At 47.0% G+C, this 21,860-nt stretch overlaps 6 protein-coding genes across 6 annotated transcripts; 1 reads left to right on the top strand and 5 right to left on the bottom strand.

The window, feature by feature from the left end:
* Positions 1 to 216: 216 nt before the first annotated feature.
* FOMMEDRAFT_144177 (uncharacterized protein) lies at positions 217 to 1,932 on the bottom strand (the record flags this gene model as incomplete). The annotated part of the gene is made up of 6 exons (XM_007261970.1): positions 217 to 387; positions 459 to 539; positions 624 to 819; positions 885 to 985; positions 1,046 to 1,061; positions 1,095 to 1,932. Coding segments are annotated over 6 exons (1,401 nt in total), but the record flags the coding sequence as incomplete, so codon positions are not given.
* A 19-nt stretch (positions 1,933 to 1,951) lies between these two features.
* FOMMEDRAFT_16580 (uncharacterized protein) lies at positions 1,952 to 2,895 on the bottom strand. The gene is made up of 5 exons (XM_007261969.1): positions 2,796 to 2,895; positions 2,703 to 2,723; positions 2,592 to 2,640; positions 2,496 to 2,569; positions 1,952 to 2,435 (listed from the first exon to the last, which is right to left on the bottom strand). The coding sequence occupies exons 1-5, from the start codon at positions 2,800 to 2,802 to the stop codon at positions 2,176 to 2,178; spliced, it is 411 nt and encodes a 136-aa protein (XP_007262031.1). The 5' UTR covers positions 2,803 to 2,895; the 3' UTR covers positions 1,952 to 2,175.
* A 330-nt stretch (positions 2,896 to 3,225) lies between these two features.
* Positions 3,226 to 7,183, top strand: FOMMEDRAFT_150751 (cysteine proteinase; the record flags this gene model as incomplete). Its single annotated transcript, XM_007261968.1, has 20 exons — positions 3,226 to 3,505; positions 3,573 to 3,675; positions 3,738 to 3,939; positions 4,006 to 4,110; positions 4,217 to 4,339; positions 4,409 to 4,446; positions 4,531 to 4,551; positions 4,613 to 4,654; positions 4,725 to 4,780; positions 4,834 to 4,950; positions 5,005 to 5,124; positions 5,181 to 5,336; positions 5,397 to 5,608; positions 5,665 to 5,694; positions 5,786 to 5,941; positions 6,015 to 6,259; positions 6,361 to 6,437; positions 6,490 to 6,637; positions 6,693 to 6,785; positions 6,841 to 7,183. 20 exons carry the CDS (start codon positions 3,226 to 3,228, stop codon positions 7,181 to 7,183), a joined length of 2,667 nt encoding a protein of 888 aa, XP_007262030.1.
* A 1,123-nt stretch (positions 7,184 to 8,306) lies between these two features.
* Positions 8,307 to 10,323, bottom strand: FOMMEDRAFT_131031 (FAD dependent oxidoreductase; the record flags this gene model as incomplete). Its single annotated transcript, XM_007261967.1, has 7 exons — positions 8,307 to 8,483; positions 8,535 to 8,631; positions 8,684 to 8,928; positions 8,983 to 9,085; positions 9,140 to 9,628; positions 9,840 to 9,939; positions 10,080 to 10,323. 7 exons carry the CDS (start codon positions 10,321 to 10,323, stop codon positions 8,307 to 8,309), a joined length of 1,455 nt encoding a protein of 484 aa, XP_007262029.1.
* A 1,119-nt stretch (positions 10,324 to 11,442) lies between these two features.
* On the bottom strand, positions 11,443 to 12,873 carry FOMMEDRAFT_138094 (Fcf1-domain-containing protein; the record flags this gene model as incomplete). Its single annotated transcript, XM_007261966.1, has 6 exons — positions 11,443 to 11,768; positions 11,821 to 12,194; positions 12,244 to 12,392; positions 12,452 to 12,517; positions 12,574 to 12,641; positions 12,820 to 12,873. The coding sequence occupies 5 exons, from the start codon at positions 12,871 to 12,873 to the stop codon at positions 11,896 to 11,898; spliced, it is 636 nt and encodes a 211-aa protein (XP_007262028.1). The 3' UTR covers positions 11,443 to 11,768; positions 11,821 to 11,895.
* A 4,513-nt stretch (positions 12,874 to 17,386) lies between these two features.
* On the bottom strand, positions 17,387 to 21,497 carry FOMMEDRAFT_138092 (carbamoyl-phosphate synthase). The gene is made up of 5 exons (XM_007261965.1): positions 20,748 to 21,497; positions 18,977 to 20,666; positions 18,302 to 18,918; positions 17,848 to 18,226; positions 17,387 to 17,776 (listed from the first exon to the last, which is right to left on the bottom strand). Exons 1-5 carry the CDS (start codon positions 21,397 to 21,399, stop codon positions 17,608 to 17,610), a joined length of 3,507 nt encoding a protein of 1,168 aa, XP_007262027.1. The 5' UTR covers positions 21,400 to 21,497; the 3' UTR covers positions 17,387 to 17,607.
* Between the last annotated feature and the right edge of the window lie 363 nt (positions 21,498 to 21,860).

Raw genomic sequence — 21,860 nt, 5'->3', positions numbered from 1 at the left:
AACATACTGTAGAAAAGAGAAAAAGTCAAAGTAAACGAAATGAATGACTAAATTTTGATATTGATATTGCCAAGTATCATCACCAAAGAAAGCGTCTCTCTCTCTCTCACACACACACATCCTCTCCTCCTTAACGCGAATCAGACATTCCCGAAAACACACCCCCCACACCCCCCGTTTCCCCCACCAGACCCAGTCAACCCCGTCCCGCGTAAATCACAACTCACGAGTTTCGTACTCGCACATACCGATTCTGGCATCGAGCCTGAGAGGGAGGGGTTGGAGGATAGGGAGAGGGTTTGTAGGTTCGGTAGGTCTTGTCCTTGTTGTGAAGAGGAGGAAGAGGAGGAAGGGAAGGAGCCGGTTAGGTTTGTTGAGGTTAGGGATCTATTTTGAAAGTGGAAAGAGAGGGGGGTTAGTTGGGTTGGAAGGAGAAGGGAGGGAGGGAGTGGACGTACAGCGTCGTGAGTGAGTTTGTTATCGTAGAGCTGTTGAGTAGGCTCGAGAGGGGTGTTGAGATTTGTTGGTCGCTCACAACCCTGCATACACATATTAGCGAACATTCAACACAACACTCCAAAGCAAACACAAAACGACAAGAAAAAGGCGAAATGGATACGCACAAACTTTGCAAAGCCAAAGCACTAACATCCGGAAACGCACCCGCGAAACCCGTATTTTTCACAAGTGTCAAACTCGTGAGCCCGCTCACTGCGCCCTGTTGGAAGAGCGTCGCCGGTGGGGCTGTTAGAGATGTACTTTCGAGGTCGAGAGAGGTGAGAGAGGTGAGGTTGGCGAAGCTTCCTGGGAAAGCGCCAGCTGCAAAAAAAGAAAACGAAGCTTATTCAGAGCAGGGTAAATTAGGAGCGAAATTGAAAGCTAACCTGGTATACCGTTCCCACCGGTTATCTGCAATGACTGGAGGGACGTCAAAGCGCCTATTCCTGATGGCATAACTGATGGTACAGCAGGGAACACCATTTGCCTGTGCGCACCAGACGAATCAACATTATTGTGCTTATAAGTCAAAAGTACGACGACTCACAATGACTTTACTTTCCCTGAACCATCACACTGTACACCACTCCACGTACAAAAGTTAACATCCTGTACCCAACCTCCGTTTGCTAATGCGCCTTGGGCAGCGGCTCCCGATGCCGTGAAGAGAGACTGCAAGCCACAGAACTGGAGACTATTTGAGAGTGTCTGCGCGTCATCTGGTGCTGCAAATCTGAATGAAGACGGAATCCCTTGAAGGAAATTGAGGCATGTTGAACAAGGGTACAGCGACGCGTTCGCCGGTGCGTTCACAGTGAACTGCGTAAGACACAGCTGTTGTTCTGGTGAAAGTATATTCGTATCTCTTTTCTTTCCAGCGAAGACGCGTATGTTCACCACAACAGCGTTCACGAACAGATAAAGCAGCAGGATCACGAGCAGAACGATACACAGCCGATGTTGCTTCTTTCGCTTCGGATTCTGACAACGACAAGACTCCGTGTGCACGATCTCTCTTTTCTCGATACGCAGAGGTGACCATGCATTCGTACGCGCGCTATCACCCCGTGTATGCGAGCTGTCGGAAGAAACGTCTTGTATAGGGATGTCCAGGTCCGGTTCGGGTTTGTGTGAGAAGATACCGCTAATCGCGCCGCGAATCCCACTACGTGGGCGAGGAGGCGCGTAGCGTCGGACACCGCTCTCCAGGCTTCTAAGAGAACGTGGATTGCTGGGCAATCCGTACTGCTTGTACGGAGGCGGCATTGGCGATGTAGGCTTGTATTCAGAAGACAAGGGAGAGTGGAAAAATTCCGCGTGCTTCAGCGGTGTAGTAGCGGCCCGCGCTGCAGGGGTAGATGGGCGCGGTGGAGGGAAGTTGTCAAGGTTAAAATCCGGAAGAGACACAGTCGAAAGGCCACTGGACACCGTCATACGTGGTTTGAGGACAAGTCGCAGGGTCGCGGCCAGCTGCCAGCCACAGGGCTACAAGCAGACGAAAACAGCTCAGGCCACATGCTTACAGAAAGGGAGAGTTTTAGAAAGTATAATAACAGCGCGCCGAGTCAATGCGGTGAAAACAATGAATGAAGGCATTGTGCAAGGCCTCCCAAAACAACACAGCACAGCCACAAGCTAGGGACTCTTTGGTCTTGTTTGGTGCTTTGAGTTTGTGCGCTAGACGCCGACATGCGTGCGCTTCGATTCCCCTGTTGGCTGCTTATCGAACAAAGGGTAAACAAGATTGGCAAGTCGAATGGATAGTCTGAGGAGAATGGTCCTGGTCGAAGTAGTAAATACACATACGGCACTCGCGGGAAGGGCGCCAGTCGTATTTTGGAATTGGCCGCCCAAACAACACAGGTCGCCTCGGAGATGGCCTGAACTCAAAAAAATGCAGCATGTTCCGAGATAACCTTTCGCGACGTCTGATAAGACTTATAACAAGTGACAGAAGTTATATATTACCGTCAGTTCGATAAGATACAAGAGCTTACTGATAATAAGACCAGCTGAGGCTATTAAAGTGGTAGAAATCTGACGGAGGCCCTGACAAGTTAAGCAGGTCTGCCTTGAGGGGTAAACGGAAAAACAGAAGTGCATGCGTAAGTCTTAGATGTCGGCTAGCCGCGATGTTCAGTGCTAAAAAAGTTGAAAGCTTCAGTAGCGTAGCTTAAGAAGCTGGGTAGCGGTAGAACACTCACGAGATGAACGGTCTTCGTGATCTAGAAATGCACGCGGCAGAGAGACGAGGTAAGAAGCCAGGCAAGCGTTTCATCCAGGAGCTAGAGGCGCACCAGTCATATCGTCATTGAAACCTGCGAAGGCCAAGCAATAGTCTTCATACAGTAGCCGTTCCGGTCATAGCACTGGTTTGCATAGTGCACCTTAAGTGTTGTAGTTGCGTGGGAGGAGGACATAGGAGGACTAGGATCTGTAGACATAGAACTCATTGTGGCGAATCACTGGCGATACACCATGAAAGAAGAAAGAGACGCCGAAGATATGTCTCCCTTGGCCTTCGTATAAAGATACTCGAAAAAGCCAGTCTTTGCGTTCCGTTCCGCTTAACCGATGGGAGAGAGAAAGCAAGTTTCACTTACTTACCCCAGAGGTTGCAAACTATATTAGAGTTTATAAAAGAAAGTCACGTGCACTCGCTAAGTCTGTGCAGAAAGTTCTTAGAGGCTTGATTTCGGACCCCCTCATACCGGAACGGCGAAACTAATGCTGAGCGGCAAACATCCTGCTGAAGACGCCGACGGCAATGAACTTTACGTGCAAGCAACTGTTGCAGAACACGCACGCGACTATGACACTGCTTTTAAGCTATACCTTTCAGCGGCCCAAGCGCATCTACATCGCGCGAGAGGTCTTCCGTCGCAGCGCGCAGCAGACCGTGCGAAGTGCAAATCGGATGCTGGCATATGCCTTGAGCGGGCCGAGCGCATAAAGGCTGCACGGAAGGATAGCTTAAAACCAATCGACCGTGATCCGTTCTCAAAAGGTAAAATCGGATTATCGGGTTTAGGCGTATGAGAAGCAGAGGCTAAAGTCCGTTCATCGCGAAACAGAAGAGCAGACCTATGTTTTGGACAAGTCAAGCAATATAAACGATATAACATTTCCTATCTGGTCGAATAGTGATACTGTTCTCTCAGGCCAATCGGACGCAAGGTTAGGTCGACTTCTCAATGTCGCAATTGATGATTTCTTGATATATTTTACTTCATGCATAGTATACTCCCACCTCTTAGCTCCTCTCTTCTTTCCGTTTCCTCAGTCTGGAAGCGGCCGGTGGAGATCTATGCCTCTGAGTACCTTTCCTTGGCTGGAGCAACCCTGCAACCGCATCAAATTCGTCAGAATATTGTTACAGATTGTTCTGTCTGTAGTGCTGTTGCAATTTGCCTGCATCACCACCGCCAATTCAGCTCCAAGGTTCGTTAAATCGAGTATTGTGACTGCGATTTCTTGTCAACGTCTCTTTCTGTTCTTTTTTTTTAGCTAGGCTTATCGTGCATTTTCCCAAAAACTGCGGAAGGTCTTCCCTCAATTTCGCCAAATGGTATATATGCTTTCCGCTTTTTTGTCAATGGAGGCTTCCGTAAAGTGAGTGTCTCAACTACTAAAATGAATCAGCTGCTAATTCACTAACCCGCAAACAGGTCTGTAAGTCGAGTGAAGTCCTTACCGGTGAAAGCCATTGACATGCTAGAAATTGTCACCAACAGCAATTGATGATAGGCTTCCATTTACGACAAGCGGACAGCCGCTTTCCATAATGTCTTCGCTTGGCCAAAGTAAAGTAGATATATGGGCTGCACTACTTGAGAAAGCTGTAAGATATTCAGCTTGATTATAATTCGACCGGCATTAAATACCAGTTGACGACTTCGCTCTATTACAGTACATGAAATTTATGGGAGGATATGACTTTCCCGGCTCGTACGTCGTTTTGATTCAACTGTTAATGACCAGGGCATCTAACCCTACTGATCATGTCACTTTGTGACTGTGGAAAAAATGTAGCAACTCGAGTATAGATGTGCAGTCAGTAAGAGCCCTAACAGAAATTATTACACCGAGTAATAAAATATCTCCTATCACGTAGCGCGTTGACTGGATGGATACCCGAGCACCTCGAAATAAACAGGTACATTGTTTTGCCTGCACTGAAATGCAGGCAATATTGAGACTGTCTCTCTGTATTACTCATCGTTTAGCTCGGCATTTGTGCGGGAGAAGGTCTTTAAACGCGTCCACGAAGGTTTCAATCAAGGTTGGTCGGAAGCACAATTCTTCTTGTCTGCCATTTTGCTGAGCTGGAGCTAGGCTCTTGTGTGCTGTCCCTTGGTACAGGCAATCTTACGAACGACTCCCTTCTGTTAGTAACAGCACTTAATGGAACACGGACAAAACTATTGCCGACACACAGTTATGCAGTCACTGGTACGTATAAATCCTCAACTCTACCGATATAGTACCGATCTGGTTTGAATATAGGAGTGCAGGACGTAGCCGGGGATCGGTGGTTGACAATTTTAAACCCATGGAATGGCAGCGCTGGAACGAATAGTGAATCTAGCATTGTCGGGGAGTTTGAGAAATTACAAATCGGTAATGGTGATATTCTTTAATCATGTGCTCAACACCTGTCGGCTTACTTGAGGCCGACGTAGAGAACCGAGCTGGGAAGGAAGTTATTGACGTTTCCTGGGACGAAGTATGCACTGTCTTCGACGGCCTGTACTTGAATTGGGATCCCATCCTATTCAAATACAGTACCACGTTTCACGGCTCCTGGCGAACCCATGCGGGAAGCAACGCTCCACAATGTACGTCATGCTTTGTTACTCATCTACCTACTTCTCCTGAGCGTATTAGCCGTGCCCTAGGTACCCACTACTACCTTAATCTCGACTTGTCTTCAGGTCCTCAGGATCCCAAACCCAATAGAAGGCATGAGCACGAGTTATGGATTCTGCTATCGCGTCACATTGTGGATAAGCAGCATGCCGGTGAGTTCATTGCTGTGCACGCCATTCAGCTGGAACAAGAAGAAGCGAGACGGGAAGTTGGCACGGCGAGCGCAGATCTAGACGTGAAGGTAGGCTCATACGCAGGCGTCAGTGCAGGAAAAAATACATTTAACGGTCGCTAAAGGGGACGTACACGAGTAACACACACTCATTGGTAAGCAGACAACGGCTTTCCTTCGGCATTGCGTTTTGCGTCTTCGCCTTCTTTGAACCCCCAACACTATACTCTTTCCCCTGCTTTTTAGATTCGTCTTAGCGTCATAGGATCCACAAGCCGAGTCGCAATCGTAGCGTCGTACGATGGACCTCATGCAGATGTGTGTTTTTCTGTGCAGGCGTTTTGTGACAGCGCGGACCTTATATGGGCCGTGCAGCCTCGGAGAAGTGCGTACGAGCGTTCAGTAAGTATGACGGCTGACATTCTGAATACGTCCTTTCAGTTGTTTACACGAATCCACTTTTTAATTTGCGCAGATCGAGGGCGCCTTCTCCTCACGGAATGCGGGAGGCAACTGCACCTATTCGACATTCATGAATAACCCCCAATATCGGCTCAGACTGTATCCCGACAGTAGAGGGTCTGTGACAAATCAGTCGGGTGTGATGGAAAGGATGCGGAGATCGTTAGTCCGATTGATTGTCGAAGGACCACGAAACATTCCACTCAACGTCATGCTCGTATGGCGGACCGAGGCTGAAGCTAAAGAGAGAGTTCTTCAGTTAGTCCGCTTTCCACTTCTTTCCCATCATCTCCCTTCTTGCACCCATCTTTCTCGTTTTCTCCTCGAACATTTATTCATTGATGCCATTGCGCCCGTAGAGTGCGGCCCGGTGACGCTGTGGCTAATTCTGGACCATACAGTTATGGGATAGCACAAGCTGGTGGGTCGGTAACACGTAAGTGACGGTGGAACTTCATCCGCAGAAAGCTCACCGCCAAGTATCTTAGCTGGAGAGTATTGTATTATTGTATCTACGTTCGAACCGCGTCTCCGCGGGAATTTCGCACTACGAATTGAGAGTTCTCTACGAATGGAGGTTGAGGATATCCCTGCCGAGGGTGCTGGGATGTTCTGCAAGACTATCAAAGGGGCATGGTGAATTGGTGACTTCTTGTGAGATGACAGGCTTCTGTTGATTGCAATTGAATAGGCAGCCTGGTTTAGACGGTGGTAGCCCGCGATATGGCAGATATGACCAGAACCCGATGTTCGGGATTGAAATACGGACGGCGACAACACTCAAGTGAGCTAGACCTGTCTAGACTTCCTTCACGAAGACTCATCATGAAGTGTAATAGGTTGCGACTTCAATTGGCGAAGCCATCAGCATCTATCGCGTTGAATGTTACCCTCTATGCTTCACCCATCAGTCACTTTACCTCCTCCACTCCCTCAGCTTCTAGTTCAATTTTGTCCTCGCCGTTACGTCGAACGCAGATCCGCCTAGACCGTCAAGTAGCAACATCAGGAGCATACGTGGATGGAAGCAGTAGCCCAGCGGGCGTCGTGATTCCCCAAATGTCGATTTCTCCCGGAAAGTACATTGCCGTTGTGTCAACCTTCGACCCTGGCACACATACTGCATTCCAACTTCTGGTATTCGCAAAGACGGATGTACGGGTTTCTTCCATCTCCGAGTGACTGGAAGAATAGCGTGGAGCCCATTGCTCCCTTTGCCCCCCTTTCTGCGTGAGAGGCCGAAATTTTTATTGATTTTGTGTAAACACCGCTTTCTTCGTTCGTTCTATTAATGCAAAATTTCATATACCGCTGTGATAAGAATAAGAGCAATTCATATTAACTATTTGAAGTGGCTATTTCCACGAGAAAATATGATTATACGGGGTTTATCCATCCAAGAGGACAGAGCCGAGATGGGCAAAGCCGAACACATGAGGCGTCCCCCAAAGGCCATACATGCTTTGCAGGTACAGTGATTCTCAAAGTCTATTTAGCCTTACCGTATCTTTACTGTACTTTTGTAATTTCTTACACATGATGTACGAAAGATAAGCAAACTCTATGCTTCAAGGATCTTCCTTGATGACTGCGCCGACACTCGAATGCCATCTGCTATCTTGACCTCCAGGTCTGTCGCATTTCGACCGTTTGACACTTCAGGATTCAGCTCGATGGTCAGACAAAGCTCCTTAGCATTGCAACCCGAATCAAAGTCAATCAACATCTTCTCGTTGTTGTAGACGGTATTTGCATCACTGAGGACATCACGAAGCAATTCTACGATTCTCGTACTCAAGGTTGGAGCCTCTCTTTCATCTCGAGAAGTATCTATGCAGCTACAAAAACCAGCATATACTATGTACGTACAATACCGATCACGTACAAAGGTGATGCCGTTACGCTGCTGTACAGAAGCTCTCCTTTGACAGGTCTAAAGTTGCAAGAGCCGATAGCATAGGAACTATTATTGTTCTCGTCCCCATAAGAGTGTACGTACGCTTCGGGATTGTCTGAGGTATCGATGTGGATCATTAGTAGAGGGCCTAGATGCAATGTACGAAAGGCCAATGGGAGAACTGCACTAGGTACGTTGTCTCGATGCCTTTAATGCTTCAACCGTTTACCATTGCCAACGTATTCTTTCATGCCTACGTAGACTTCCAGGTACACGAGTGTTGAAGCTCTAAATTCCCCTGGCACAGAAGAATTTAAATATCGAAGATAGCGATACAATTACAGGGAAGAAAGACGAAATCGTTTCAACTATCGTGGCAAGTATGATCCTGTCGTCGACAAGATAATGTTAGAAGTCATTACCCGGTCCGATAAGCTCCTGATCGGTAAGCGAACTGATGACTGCTCCTTGCCTGTAGGACGCATGTTCATCGAACTCTCGGTCCACGGCGAATTTTCTTTGTGTGACATCGTCCATCTTTCCTTCAAGGCGATCGGCGACGAGGCGGCCTATCACGGGCAAGAACTAGAGACCCATCAATAACATCCTCGAAGTACCTTATGCTTAACAACTAACTTTAAATCCATGCCCGCTTCCAGCCGTTACGAAAGCAAGGCCCGGGTCTGCCGGGTGAACGTCGATGATCCAATTCGAGTCCGGTGAATCAGTGTACCTGGAGATCGTCGTCTAGACCTATGTCGTAATAATAGAAAGGGGAGATTTACCAGCACAGGCGTGTAGAATGGAATGGCTTCTCCGCAAGCTCAGGGAAAATATGCCGGAAGCATTTTCGAATGGCCTGCGCATCCGATTTCGGTATTTTCAGGCCATCCTCTCCATGTGAGAGTTCCGTACGCGGAGTTGATATATATGCATTGACGGCGTCTACATCTGGAGCGTCGGAAGGGGGGATCATGTTCGTAGATCCACCGGTGTGTATTCCCATTTTGATGAGGTGGTCTTCTGTAGGCTACAAAATTAGTCAGCGCAGGAACACAAATTCGGAGTTGTTACGAATCCGTACTGGGAAACAATAAAAGCCCGAAGTCTTCAAGTCCAGCACCACAGGGACATTACGGTAGCGTTCGCCTTCCTCAGGTGTTAATTGAATGGTCACAATGCTTTGGCTGTAAATAAAAACACAATTAGAAGCAGAGCGCGGAAGAAGCAGTATAACGCACCCGGTAGCATGCGCTCTTTTCCCCAATTTCAGTTCAGGAAACGCGGACGCCGTCCAACTGCCAGTAGCAAGCACGACGACATCCCCGGCGTATTCGCTCCCATCTCTACATTTCACGCCCCTCGTTCGAGATTGGTCCTTAATAATTGTTATCACTTCTTTACCAGCAATGATCTTGCCACCCATTTTCTTCACAAGTTCCATCGCACGCTCGATGGCACCCTTGGAGTATGCCCACCCGCCATCGGTATTAAAGTAGCTTTGCGTATGTGTGATTTGAGAACCAAGGGGGATATCCGAATGAAATACTTCTGCGAGCGTAATTGATTCGATGTGCTTTGTATCGGATTCCGACTTTCCGATAGGTTTGTAATTAGTACTCCTAACTGACGTGGCAAGTTGCTTGACTCGGGCACCATGCTTGACATCGTTTCGGAATGAGCCGTCCATATGTATCGACTCTCCCGAACCGCAACTAACAACTCCGGACCTTTAAAATAGGGAAGATGATATCAGCCTCGTGGCGTCTGAGTTGGTGGAAAAGTAGGCTAGAAGACTCATATTAAAAGGACATATGTATCAACGAGGATCCGTCGCAAAGGAGTGGGAAGGTGAAATCAAGGAATGGATGATGCCGAGATGAGGAGACGTTCCGAAGCCAAACTCTCTAAAACGAGATGATACAGGAGTTGTTCACTTACTCATGATAATTGTCGCCCCAGACTTCGAGGTCTTTCCAAGCCTCGATTGCGTCTCGCGCGAGCCGCGTGTAAAATTCATCTTGGTAGGCGGAACGCACAACTGGGGAAGACAATGAACGTTAGTACCACGCAAATCAATCTGAATATTGTCCAGGTATTGTAGAAAAAATAAATCCGGCTCAATCAAAGTTAAATGAAGAGAGTACTAGGGCTGTTATGACAAGGATATCGACTACTCACTTTTGTTAATGTCCGTGCTCGCCGCATCAGCTGCTGGAAGTTCGGATGCACGGTCGAGTACGACAACGTCTGTGTATCCGCGTTGGAGAAGGTGGATAGCTGTTGAAATACCGAAGCACCCACTTCCAACGATTACGATTTTCGATGACGGCACAAGAGGCGGACTTGCAGAGGAATGTGTAGAAGGCGTCAAATCCGTTGGACGGAGTGTCCGCGTGAAGAATGCTTTTATCCTCGCGAGCATAGTTGCAGAGTGCAGGAGCAATAGTGAAGGATGCTGAAAAGCCGAGTATATAACGAATGGTCAGTCGATTGTCTACGTAGTTATAGAACTAACCACAATACTGCACCAGATTTGTATCGCAACCCAGACAATGTCCTTGAATTTATACCAACGCGGAGCATTGGACTTTATCCGCAAAGCGACCGGCGGACCTAGTAGTTTTTCGTTGTTCCGAAAACCGAATTCTATGAAGACCCTTCAACGTTTTCCGAGGGGTGGACATGACGTGCCGATCATTAGTTACGGATAAGGCTGTTTGAAGTCCTTCCCTCTATCCTCGAAGTTTCTTGAGCCTCGAGCTCTCAAAGCGGCACCGCGTTGTGGTGATGTGTTTTGACTTAATTCTTCTCGATTTGAAATACTTTAACATTTAAGCAAAATAAATGAATGAATCATGTGAAAGACACATGGAATGTATAGGTGTGTGCAGCTAGTGTCCAAGTCGGCGGCGAACGGATAGTGAGATCTTGATCGAAAGCATTTTGATGTCAGCTAACCTATGTCTCATCGTATGTAATCAGCCTTTGTACGAATGCGGGATTACTGAATTTACCCGCAGCATCTGGCTGAGGCTATTAGCCAAACATTGAGGGGGTGATAAGATTCGCGAAGATCGAAGATCGTCAGGTTGGCTACGTATTCAAATGGGCTGAAATGCACAAGCTTGGCAACTTCTCTCGCATGACAGAGGCAGCAGACCTGCAGCTCGATGTAGCAGTATAGCAAATTCGGGGGGAATAACTTCAAATCGTAGCAGAACGTCAACCATTCACGCCCGTCATTGGAAGTATGGATGGGCACTCACAGATCTACAGTGTTGACTTTAATGTTCTGCCTCTATAGGAATGGTACTAATCAGCTAGAAAGAACCTCCTTAAAGAACCCGAAGGAGAAACTCTACAGCTCGGTGCCAATTCGTCGTCCTTTGGTAGTCGGAGAGCAATCAACGACTGACTTTTGATACAACGGGAAGATGTAGAGAAAAACGTCAAGCGAGAGAAGTCATCGCGCGTAATGTAATTTATGTTCTTGAAAGAAAGAGTAGGCGCGACGCAAACGCACGTATACCAGTTGTCGCCCGTCTTTATTCAGTCCCGGAACGACCTAAAAGCAACATTCGTTCTTCCGAGAGTCGTTCGTGATGGCAGCCGAACATCGCCACCCCGTAAGATTATCCACTTACACACATTGAATATCCGCTTCAGGAACGGGTTAGTGTGCTGCGTGCTGCGGCGATCGCATATAGCGTGCGAGGTCGCATGTATCGGACAGAGAGCGGGCCAGAGCTAGCTATCGGAGCAATACGTTGGACGAAGTCGACAAGAAAGCAACCGTTATGGGCCCTGCCTTCCTAAAGAAGCTATACAATGAGGCTTAAATTCGTAAAATTAGACAAAAAGTACAGTCTGACAAATTGTATATCAGCAGGCGTGATTTTATTGGAAGTTCAAAACTCACAAGCTACAGAAATATTTCGACCTCCTGGCAACACACCCCTTCCATTCTCCGCTACGAAGACCACAAGATTGGCGACTAAACAGGAGCGCCCTGATCTGGAAGCCGTTCAATCGCATACCTCCGTCTTACAATGTACATGAGAGGGACACCAGGCACTTTGCGAATACGGCGGCGCAGTTCTCTGTCGCACGTCGCCACGATGTAACACCGACTCGCCGTAACACGTTGTACGAGACAATCGTCCGCATAGGTGCCTTGGTGCGTACATGCGAGACGCTCAAACCGCGGGTCGCGTGCTATGCGCAACGCGATGCGGTAACGTGGGCCAAGCTTCTCCAGCTCAGCCAGTACACAATCCGTCACACAAGGTATACCTGTGAGTCGTTGAGTTAACGTAAAGAGGGAGAAATAGCTAAAACATACACTTTGCATACAAACAATCCATCATCCCACTAACCAGATCAAGCTTGTTCTGCAGACTGAAATTTATGAAATTGGTGTCTATTAAGACTCTGTAGGGTGGTGAAAGTGCAGTATTGTGCTGCAAGAAGAGTGACGACGGAAGTTGTGGGCTGTCAGGTCGCAAAAAAATCAGACAAGTAAATCATGATTACGAGAAAAACCGGCATACATCCTCTTGACAGCCTTCTCGCGCTCCTCTTCCTCCTTCTTTCTTTGCTTCAACTTGTTTTCTTTTCTTTCGTAAGAACCAAATTAATTCCAGACTAAACACTAGAGAAGTTCGGGCCTCACAAACGAGCATCCTTTGGGCTAAGTAGACGTTTAACTTGCGCAAATTTACGAGTCGTCTTCGCCTTACCCTAGATATTCTTCTTGATGAAAAACTCCTGTAAGGACATAGAAGTACATCTTACCATCGTCAATCAACGAGAGTCTACTTAGCAGGTTTAGCAGGCCAAAGCGTCAAGTTAAGCACGACGAAAACCATGAAATTTTGGCACCAGACTTATATCACGTGATTAAGTTGCGCTCTGTGACCTGTGACGTAACTGATAGCCCTCCGTCTCGCCACTTGCTCATTCGTAGAGGCATGGTATTGCCCTAAAGTACTCTTCTCCGAACAAAATCATTGCACTACTTATTTCCACCTTACCACCCTGTGGCTAAGAATAGCATTTCGTCCCGAGCCACATCTACTCTGTGAATGGATGACGTCCCCTATCTCAAATCGAGAACAACTGAAAACTGGGGTCGTAAGTGTATATTACTATAATCTAGATGTCTTGGTCTTCCAGGCTAGGTGTCTGTATTCAACACGATAACGCATCACAACGTCTCTGGGCGCCTCCAATGACAGGCTTGGTGACACAAATCTCCGTAGTATCCAAGATGGCTCTTCGTCTTCTTTGCTCATTGCAATGGTCTCAGAAAAGGGGATACTCCACGCTTGTTTGGTCTCCGTCGTATTGAATGTGTCTTCTTATTCAGCCACGTTGCGATGTCCAGTACCACCATTCAGTTCATTCAGTTCCTTATCGACGATCATGTAAATTCCTACACTGCATTCAACCGTACATATCATCCTCGCTTTTCATGGTTCAACATGATGTCCCACATGCTGCTATCCCGGGTTCATATATCGCCGTTCAAACAATTTGGGCCTGTCCCAAGAGATCTTGGCATGTTTTTGAATATCAAAGCCCATCCTCAGGTGCTGGATTCCCGGTTTTTGCGGAAATGCATAGTTCTTGCAGAGGATTCGTGTCGCCTCCAAGTTCTGGAAGCATGTGCTAATTCCAAGTGAAGCATGGTCAATGTATGGAACTTTAACATCTCGTGTTCTTGATGATGACCTTATGTTTTAATTGCCGATACTCCCCGGTGAGGCCGATCGGGACAATGCGTCGCAACCTAGGGCAACGACTGGCTTCTTCGAAGGTATGATGAAGACCGGGAATTACCGCCTTCGACGGAACCGAAGCCAAGCAGGTTGCCCACCACGTGCGCGTTTTCACTTTTATCCGCAAAAATCGCGATGATATCGATGATAACTCAAGTACCCCCAACGCATGTCTTAGCAGTGTCGTACAGTTAAATCTAATGAAGATATTTGCACATGGTTGAGTTGCATCTATTCTTCTTGACGTACGACATGGATGACAATTTCACATTGGAGCTTTCCTGTGTCTGGTCTTCTCAAATATCTTGGATGTCCGTCACATGGCATAACTCGCCTTTGAGACATTGAGGATCTGTTCGATCCTTGAGGATTGCATCTATGCAATCCGCTCGAAATCGACCTGACCACGAAACATCATGAAAGTGCCTGAAAGCTGCGGCACCCTGCTCTTCATTAACCAAGTAAGTTTATGTGTTTTCCTTCCCCTTCACTCCAACAACTATGTTTGTGACCCACCCAGTGCAAGATTCTGCGGGCGACCCACTGCTATTCTTCATAGTGCACTACAAAGAATAACGAGCAATCGGACTCAGGATTGTGCGGTAGTGCTACACGTCCTGCTTCTGTGCTATCTCAGATGCGTTACTTTTTAGTATTTGTGCGATAGACCAGGACATATGTCACAGGGTAGCGAAATTCCAAGCAAGGCTGATTTGAAACTAATATGTCATTCGAAGAAGAACTGACCCTCGCACGCGTGCATGCGCGGCGTCGAACTCGATGTTTTCGTGAACTTCCGATTGACAATGAGTGTGATAGGAGTTAGCCGGATACAGATAATTGGAATTTTTGCTGCATATACGTCTTTCTGTCGAAGTGGACGCCATCGTCAATATTATCCGCACAAGTTCGGCCCGGTGTCTGAGACATGAGGTATGTATGTCCAAATTGAAATTCAACTTTACCATAGCACGGCGTTAACATCTAGACCTTGCAGTGCTCTATATATGCATTTACGGGTTTACGTACCAGAAGAATCGCTGCAGGATGCGAAGGGAACAACCCCCCCCCCCTCTTGGAGCTTTATTGAGCTATCTGAACAGTCGCGGACGGTTGTAGTAATGAAACAACTCGTGCGTACTCGCCAATATGAAGTTCCGGGTCTCTGGGTCGTCAATGAATGCATAGTTATTTAGCCGATAGATTTACGTGCATGGATGAAATGATTGCGCATACACGTATTGATCACGCATGCATACAGACATCCAGCCTACAATACTAAGCCTGACATTGATATAGGCGCAAATCTATTGCACAATATAACGAGTACACGCGGTAAGCGTTAGGTGGTTTATCTATCCCAGTTCCCATTTATTCGTGGCTTTCCCCCTCCGACGGTGCTTTTATGCTTGAAGAAGTTTTGTACGCACTTGTGCTTGCACGGGCGCCTGTCGGTAGGGATATGCGGAATGTCGTACATGCGCATTCCATAAGTTGAATGCAAGCTTCGCCTCAACTTCTACTAAGAACGGTCGGTGGAAATTAGGATGCGGATGGATACTTTTAACTATGAATGGGCGATAGGCGTCGAATATGTAAGTACAATCGATTGCATGCTTTTTTTGACCCTGATAATTACATATTTTCACTTCTATGAGGAAGTTTTCGAATTCTCTTGTGTTTGGGCCCCCTCTCCCCCCAACCATAGACACCTGCTGGTAAGGTTACGCGGAATGTCGTAAATACTGTATTCGTCGCGTTAACTGTCAAGGACTCGAAGTTGTTTCATGGCAGTCGGGAGATATTAGACTTCTAGGTTGCTACAGGAAAGTTTGGGCCTCAAAATTTGGATAATATTGATAGGCAGTAAGTTTGGATTGAACTGTGGAAACAATAATATTTCGATGGGCTATATGTTCCTAACTTTAACCTTATAACGTCTGGCGATGTTTTCATATTGGATAATTATTTGAATCGGCGTCTGGGGCGTTCGGTGGAAGTCAGGCGTATAGGCTCTATAGATACAGATAACTCAAGCCCGGAATTTGCAATTAGCAGTCCCACATAGTTGAAATAGAAATTTGAATACGAAAGTCGAATTAGAATAAACAGTGAATGCACTCTATGGTAAGGAGCTTTTATACTAAAGTTTACACACAAGTATACCTCCCATACAACTAAGAGAATAAATGAAGACGTAAATATTGAGAACTAGCGGACCATTCGACGAGAAGACCTGGTCGGGCATTTCGAATGCGATGAAACACACAATTCCTGGCGGATCAAAACTTTCACCAATCGGATGGGACTTTGAATCATCCAAAACCTTTCGTAGGCCTCTAGGTGCAAGTATTGTATACAGTCCTTTTGTCCTTATACGCACCGTCTGTAGACGCCTGCTAGCAAGGCCGCATAGAACTTTGTAAATATCCTATCCGATTGCGTTTAATGCTGAAGGCCCGAAATTGTCGAAGGTAAACGATGGAGACTGGATTTATGACTTTTTATTAAAGCCCAGACGTTTCGCCATTGAGTTTAACTCCCAACAGGAAAGTTTCCTCTGGCTATTATCCGTGTCAGTCTATTTGCATATGGTAAGTAACAAACAATTTTAAGAAATAGCGATGAGAGTGTAAACTGACTTCTGAACCTCTGACACATTTGTGTAAACTACTTGATGTGAAATCGATGATTTTGATTGAATCATCGCTATTTCTAACAACATTTCGAGGCTCTAAGGAACCATGAAGAACTCCATAACTATGGAGTCTCCATACTGCGCTGTATAAATTGAACCTGAAACGATGACATTTACATTGAGATCGCATGGAATGTCTAAGTGTTATGCTACTTGCCTGTCAGTATCCGACAATGATTCCTTATCGTGATCTAACAGATCTCGCCATCCTACTTTATGACTGAGTGCTTCCCCTTCGCAGTCCATGACTATTGCCAGGGTTCGCGGTGTCTCGTAAAGCCCATAACACCGTGGCACAATATCTTTAGACCTGCTTCCAAGATGTCGATATATGTCGAGTTCTTTTCGAAGGCGTCGCATTTGTCTCTCTTCGTTGTATGTTTCTCCTTTGCCAACTGTTTTAATTGCAAATGTATGCTGTTCTGATGTTTCGCTATGTTCATTGTCTACGGGTATCGCTTCGTAGACAACTCCACAAGAGCCTTGCCCAAGGCAACGCAGAACACGCAATCGAATATCATTATCGCTCATGGGTGGAAACTCATCTCTTTTCGTGATACCACGGAATTTGAGCCACCGCGTATGGGGTTTGATTTCTTTCCACCAAGTTAGCTGCGAATGAATATAATCAACAAAATAAAGCGCTGAGTGACAAGATTTCCGCCCTACAGAGAAGCCTGGAGGGTTACACGGCTCACTGTCTATCCCTGCCTCGGATGCGGTCTGTGGTTGCTCCATGCTCGACGTTGTGGCTCGTCCTTCCTGAGACGCGGTGTTCTGCTTCACATGTGGTGCAGATTTTTTATCCTCTGGAATTGCGGCATCCTGGCTCTGCATGTCAAAGTAAGATGGAACAACTCTGCCCCTTTCAATAGTAACAGCTTGTGAAGTCAATAGTGTCGGCTGGAGGCCTGTGTGTCTGGGATGTCTCAGTCGACATAAAACGTATTTGGTAGTAGATTGGAGCGGAGACTAAAAATTCCCATATTAAGTCGTAGTCAGTGTCACGAATCTCTAAAGTGTATTTTGGCAATGTACCAAATAAATAGTGTACATTTGGGTCGTAAGAGAAAGAAAGAAATAGAAAGACCCTTTTGGGAGCTGGTGCTGTGAGACCAGACATCATGTATCATGAACCTACTCTGGGCGTCTAAGTCAAAGACAAGCAAGAATCAGGCGATAGCAAGGCAAGACAGGAGGTTAGAGGTTAAAGTGGGAGACAAAATTTTTATACACGCGTTCCAACGAACTCCGCCCAGGAGTTCACCTCTGAAGGTATCCGACCTTCAACATATGGTCGCAAGCCTCCCTGGGGCATCTTCCTCGCGAGCGCCTCGACATAGAGCTGTGCACACTGTGCGTTGTTGAGGAGTGGGAGGCCGAAGTCAACTGCGTTTCTGTCGAATCAAATCGTGGTGTCATTGGTAAAGGAACGAGAAACGAAAAAAAGGGAGAAGATCGAACGAACCGTCTGGCAACATAATCCCCATCCGTCGCCTTCTCCGCTCTCGTTCTCGCAAGATTAATCACACACTGAATCTCAAACTCGTCAAACACCTCTCTCAACTTCCTTTTATCTTTCGTCGGGAAGAAAATTCGCTTGCACGTCAAGTACGGTGGGTTACTCAAGTAATTTTCCACGGTCGGTGAGGAGCAGTATAACTTGAATCCGAGATCGGAGAGCTTCTTCGCGATGAGCTGCATTGCTGGGTTCGATGTGTCCCCGCCGATGAGTACACCAGACCCTGGACGTGGGTTCTTCCACCCTGTTTGGGATTGTACCGCTGCCCAGTATGCTTCGTACACGTCTTTCCCGAAAGAAGCGATTTCGCCCGTACTCGCCATTTCTATGTTAAGTAAGGTACACCCATTTTTTTTAGAATCAATGAGTTTCGTGAGTTGATTATGAGGTCATCACTCACCGACGCCGAGGAAAGGATCGGCTCCGCCCAGACGTGTCCAAGAGAATTGGGAGACCTTGATAGCCGTGTAGTCTCGTTTTTCATCCATAAGGTCAACAGGTTCGGGTACGTTCGTATCCGTAATGGCAGCCGTGGCGATATCCACGAAGTTCCTCCCCAGGACTTTCGAGACAAAAGGGAACGAACGTGAAGCTCGAAGGTTACACTCAATCACTTTCAACTCCGGTTCCCCGCCCTCGACATCCTTCTTAATAATCTGCATATTAAAGGGTCCAGAAATCTGTAGAGCTTGCGCAACTTTCTGGGCAATCTCCTTGCACCTCTTCACAACGCTCCCCGAGAGGGTATGGGGTGGGAGGACGAGCGTCGCATCTCCGGAATGCACGCCCGCCTGCTCGACGTGCTCCGAGACGGCGTGCACGAGCAGTTTACCCTTGTGCGCTACGGCATCGACGTCAATTTCCTGTGCGCTATCGATGAATTTCGTAATGACGACGGGGTGTAGAGGAGAGACAGATGCAGCCGCAGAAAGTTTGTGTTGGAGCGTAGATTCTGAGTAGACAATGGACATTGCTGCGCCGGAGAGGACGTATGAGGGGCGGATAAGGACTGGGTAGCTAGATGGGTCGTCATTTCAGCGACTTCAGTCAAAAATGAATAGAGGCACCTTCTTACCTTACTCTATTAGCGAACTCCTTGGCGGCTTCCACAGAAGAGACTTCTGCCCACTCTGGTTGGTCAACACCGACCTTGTCAAGGACGGATGAGAACTTGTGCCTGTCCTCCGCTGTATCGATCATTGCAGGGTCTGTTCCCAAGACGTTCACGCCGCTGTTCTTAAGCCGGAGTGCGATATTCTGAGGAAGTTGACCTCCAACGCTGACAATCGCCCCACTAGCCTGTTCAAGCTCGTAAATATCCATAACTCGTTCCCAGCCCAGCTCCTCGAAATACAGCCTATCCGCTTCGTCAAAGTCCGTCGAGACAGTCTCAGGGTTATAATTAATCATAATTGTCCTCTTGCCCATATCCCTAAGTTTTCGCGCGCAGGTCACCGCACACCAATCGAACTCTACCGAGCTGCCAATGCGATATACGCCGCTTCCGAGTACCATCGTCCCGTGTTCATCGAACTCGACATCATGCGTACTCGCATTGTATGTTGTATAGAGGTAGTTGGTGTGTGCTGGGAACTCTGCTGCGAGCGTGTCGATTCGTTTGACGAAAGGTGTGATCCCGAGAGATTTTCGGTGGGTACGTACGCTGTCTTCTGTACTACCGACGAGGTCCGCGATCTGCACGTCTGAGAAACCCATACGTTTCGCTTGCTGCATCAGTTCGTGCGAAATTGCTGAGACGGAACCGGCGTTCTTTAATGCATGGTGGGTGTTCACGATGTTCTCGATCTTAAATAAAAACCATTTATCGATTTTGGTAAGTTCGTGAATCATCTCCACTGTGTACCGTTTCGCGAAGAATGCATATGCGATTGCGAATAGTCGGGTATCTGTCGGGTTTGCCAGTGCATAGTCGAGGTCTTCCGGTTGTACGTATGCCTCGAAACCAGTGTACCGTGGATCGACTTGACGAATGGCCTTTTGTAGACTTTCTTCGAAGGTACGACCGATAGCCATCACTTCTCCCACGCTCTTCATTGCCGAGCCGACTTTCCTGTCAACTTGAGAAGAGAACTTGGCTAAGTCCCATTTCGGTATCTTCGTCACGATATAGTCCAGAGATGGTTCGAAACATGCTGTTGTCGTCTTCGTCACTGCGTTCGGCAATTCTGGGAGAGTGTAGCCGAGAGCGATCTTCGCCGCGGTGTATGCGAGCGGATAACCTGTAGCTTTGGACGCGAGTGCACTTGATCGACTTAACCGAGCGTTAACCTCTATGACACAGTATTCCTTTCCGGATGGGTGTAAAGCATATTGGATGTTACATTCCCCAACAACACCCAAGCGCCTAATAGTCTTGAGAGCCGCAGACCGAAGCATATGATATTCATCATCCGGTAACGTCTGTGAAGGCGCAACAACGATCGAATCACCCGTATGCGTACCCAGTGGATCGAAGTTTTCCATGTTACAGCAGATAATAGTGTTATCCGCTCCGTCACGGACGACTTCGTATTCGAGTTCCTTCCAGCCTTTCATACTCCGTTCAATTAGTACTTGTGGGCTAAGACTGAGACTCTTTGCGGATAGATCCCGCAGCTCGTCTGCATTGTTCGCGAAACCTGAACCAAGGCCGCCGAGTGTGAATGCCGAACGGAGAATGACGGGGTATCCAATTTTTTCAGCAGCCTCGAGTGCTGCGTTGACTGAAGAGACAGCTGTCGATTGCGCAACTGGAATATCAATTTCTAGTTGTTCCAAACATCAGATATTTAGTTTTCAGTCTCTGAACCAATCTAATAATAAAATAATAACAAACAATAACCTACCCTTTAATGCTTGAACGAACAAGTCCCGATCCTCGCTGATTTCCAAAGTCCTGATCGGGGTCCCTAAAACTTTTACTCCCAGTCTCTCTAATACTCCCATCCTGTCCAATTGGATCCCAACATTCAGTGCACTCTGCCCACCGAAAGTCAATAACACTCCATCAGGTCGTTCCTTCTCCAGAACATACGCAACATAATCCGTCGTAATCGGCAAGAAGTACACTTCAGACGCGAGTTGGTGAGATGTTTGCCAAGTAGCGATATTCGGATTAATCAAAACCGCTTCAATGCCTTCTTCACGCAGAGCTTTGAGAGCTTGAGAACCAGAATAGTCGAACTCTCCTGCTTGACCGATAGACAGGCCACCAGAACCAACGATGAGCACCTTCCGAACGTCCGGACGCGGGAGCTTTGGAAGGACCTTGGCGGAGATCCTTCGTGCAAGCTCGGAAGGGGAGTTTAAGACATGTTCGCCTTCCTTTGGTGTATGAGAGCCTACAGCGGGAGCTGCCACTGCCCGACGTGAAGCTGTCGGCGCGAAAGCACCACCAGAATTGTATCGCGCAATACAGCATTGGTGAAACGTCCGAACACCTCCCACTGCAAGCTTAGTGTATGGGGCTTTCGTCGTTAGTGGGCGTATTGACGCCATTTCTTTTACCAAGCCCTGCAGGAGCGGACGGGCAACGAGCTCGAGGAGCCTGGACCTTAGTGAAAGGAAGCTAGTAGCTACAATCGAGTCACTTCTTGGTCTGCCGCTCTAAAAAAATTGTTGAAGCGGATTGGCGCTAGAAATTTATCTACGCGAGAAACACGTGATCTTGTTCGCGTTATTTATCCACATGAGGCATTTCACAATTTCTTACTCTAAAAAATAACTTACATAATGTAAAACATTATTTGAAATTTATCTTACCATTTTTGACCAGCAAAAATTATAAACAAAATTTGTAATTTTCTTTATACAAAAACTAGAAATTATTGTTAACATTTCTTCATTTGTGAAATCTTAAAATAAATGGAAATAATAATCTAAAACATAATTTCAAAACAAAATTAGAAATTTTCTTTTAAATTTTTTCATTACTAGTACAGAGGAATAACAAAAAATTC

The sequence above is a fragment of the Fomitiporia mediterranea genome (assembly GCF_000271605.1).
Source record: "Fomitiporia mediterranea MF3/22 unplaced genomic scaffold FOMMEscaffold_1, whole genome shotgun sequence".
NCBI lineage: Eukaryota > Fungi > Basidiomycota > Agaricomycetes > Hymenochaetales > Hymenochaetaceae > Fomitiporia > Fomitiporia mediterranea.
This window is presented reverse-complemented; position numbering and strand designations above follow the sequence as displayed.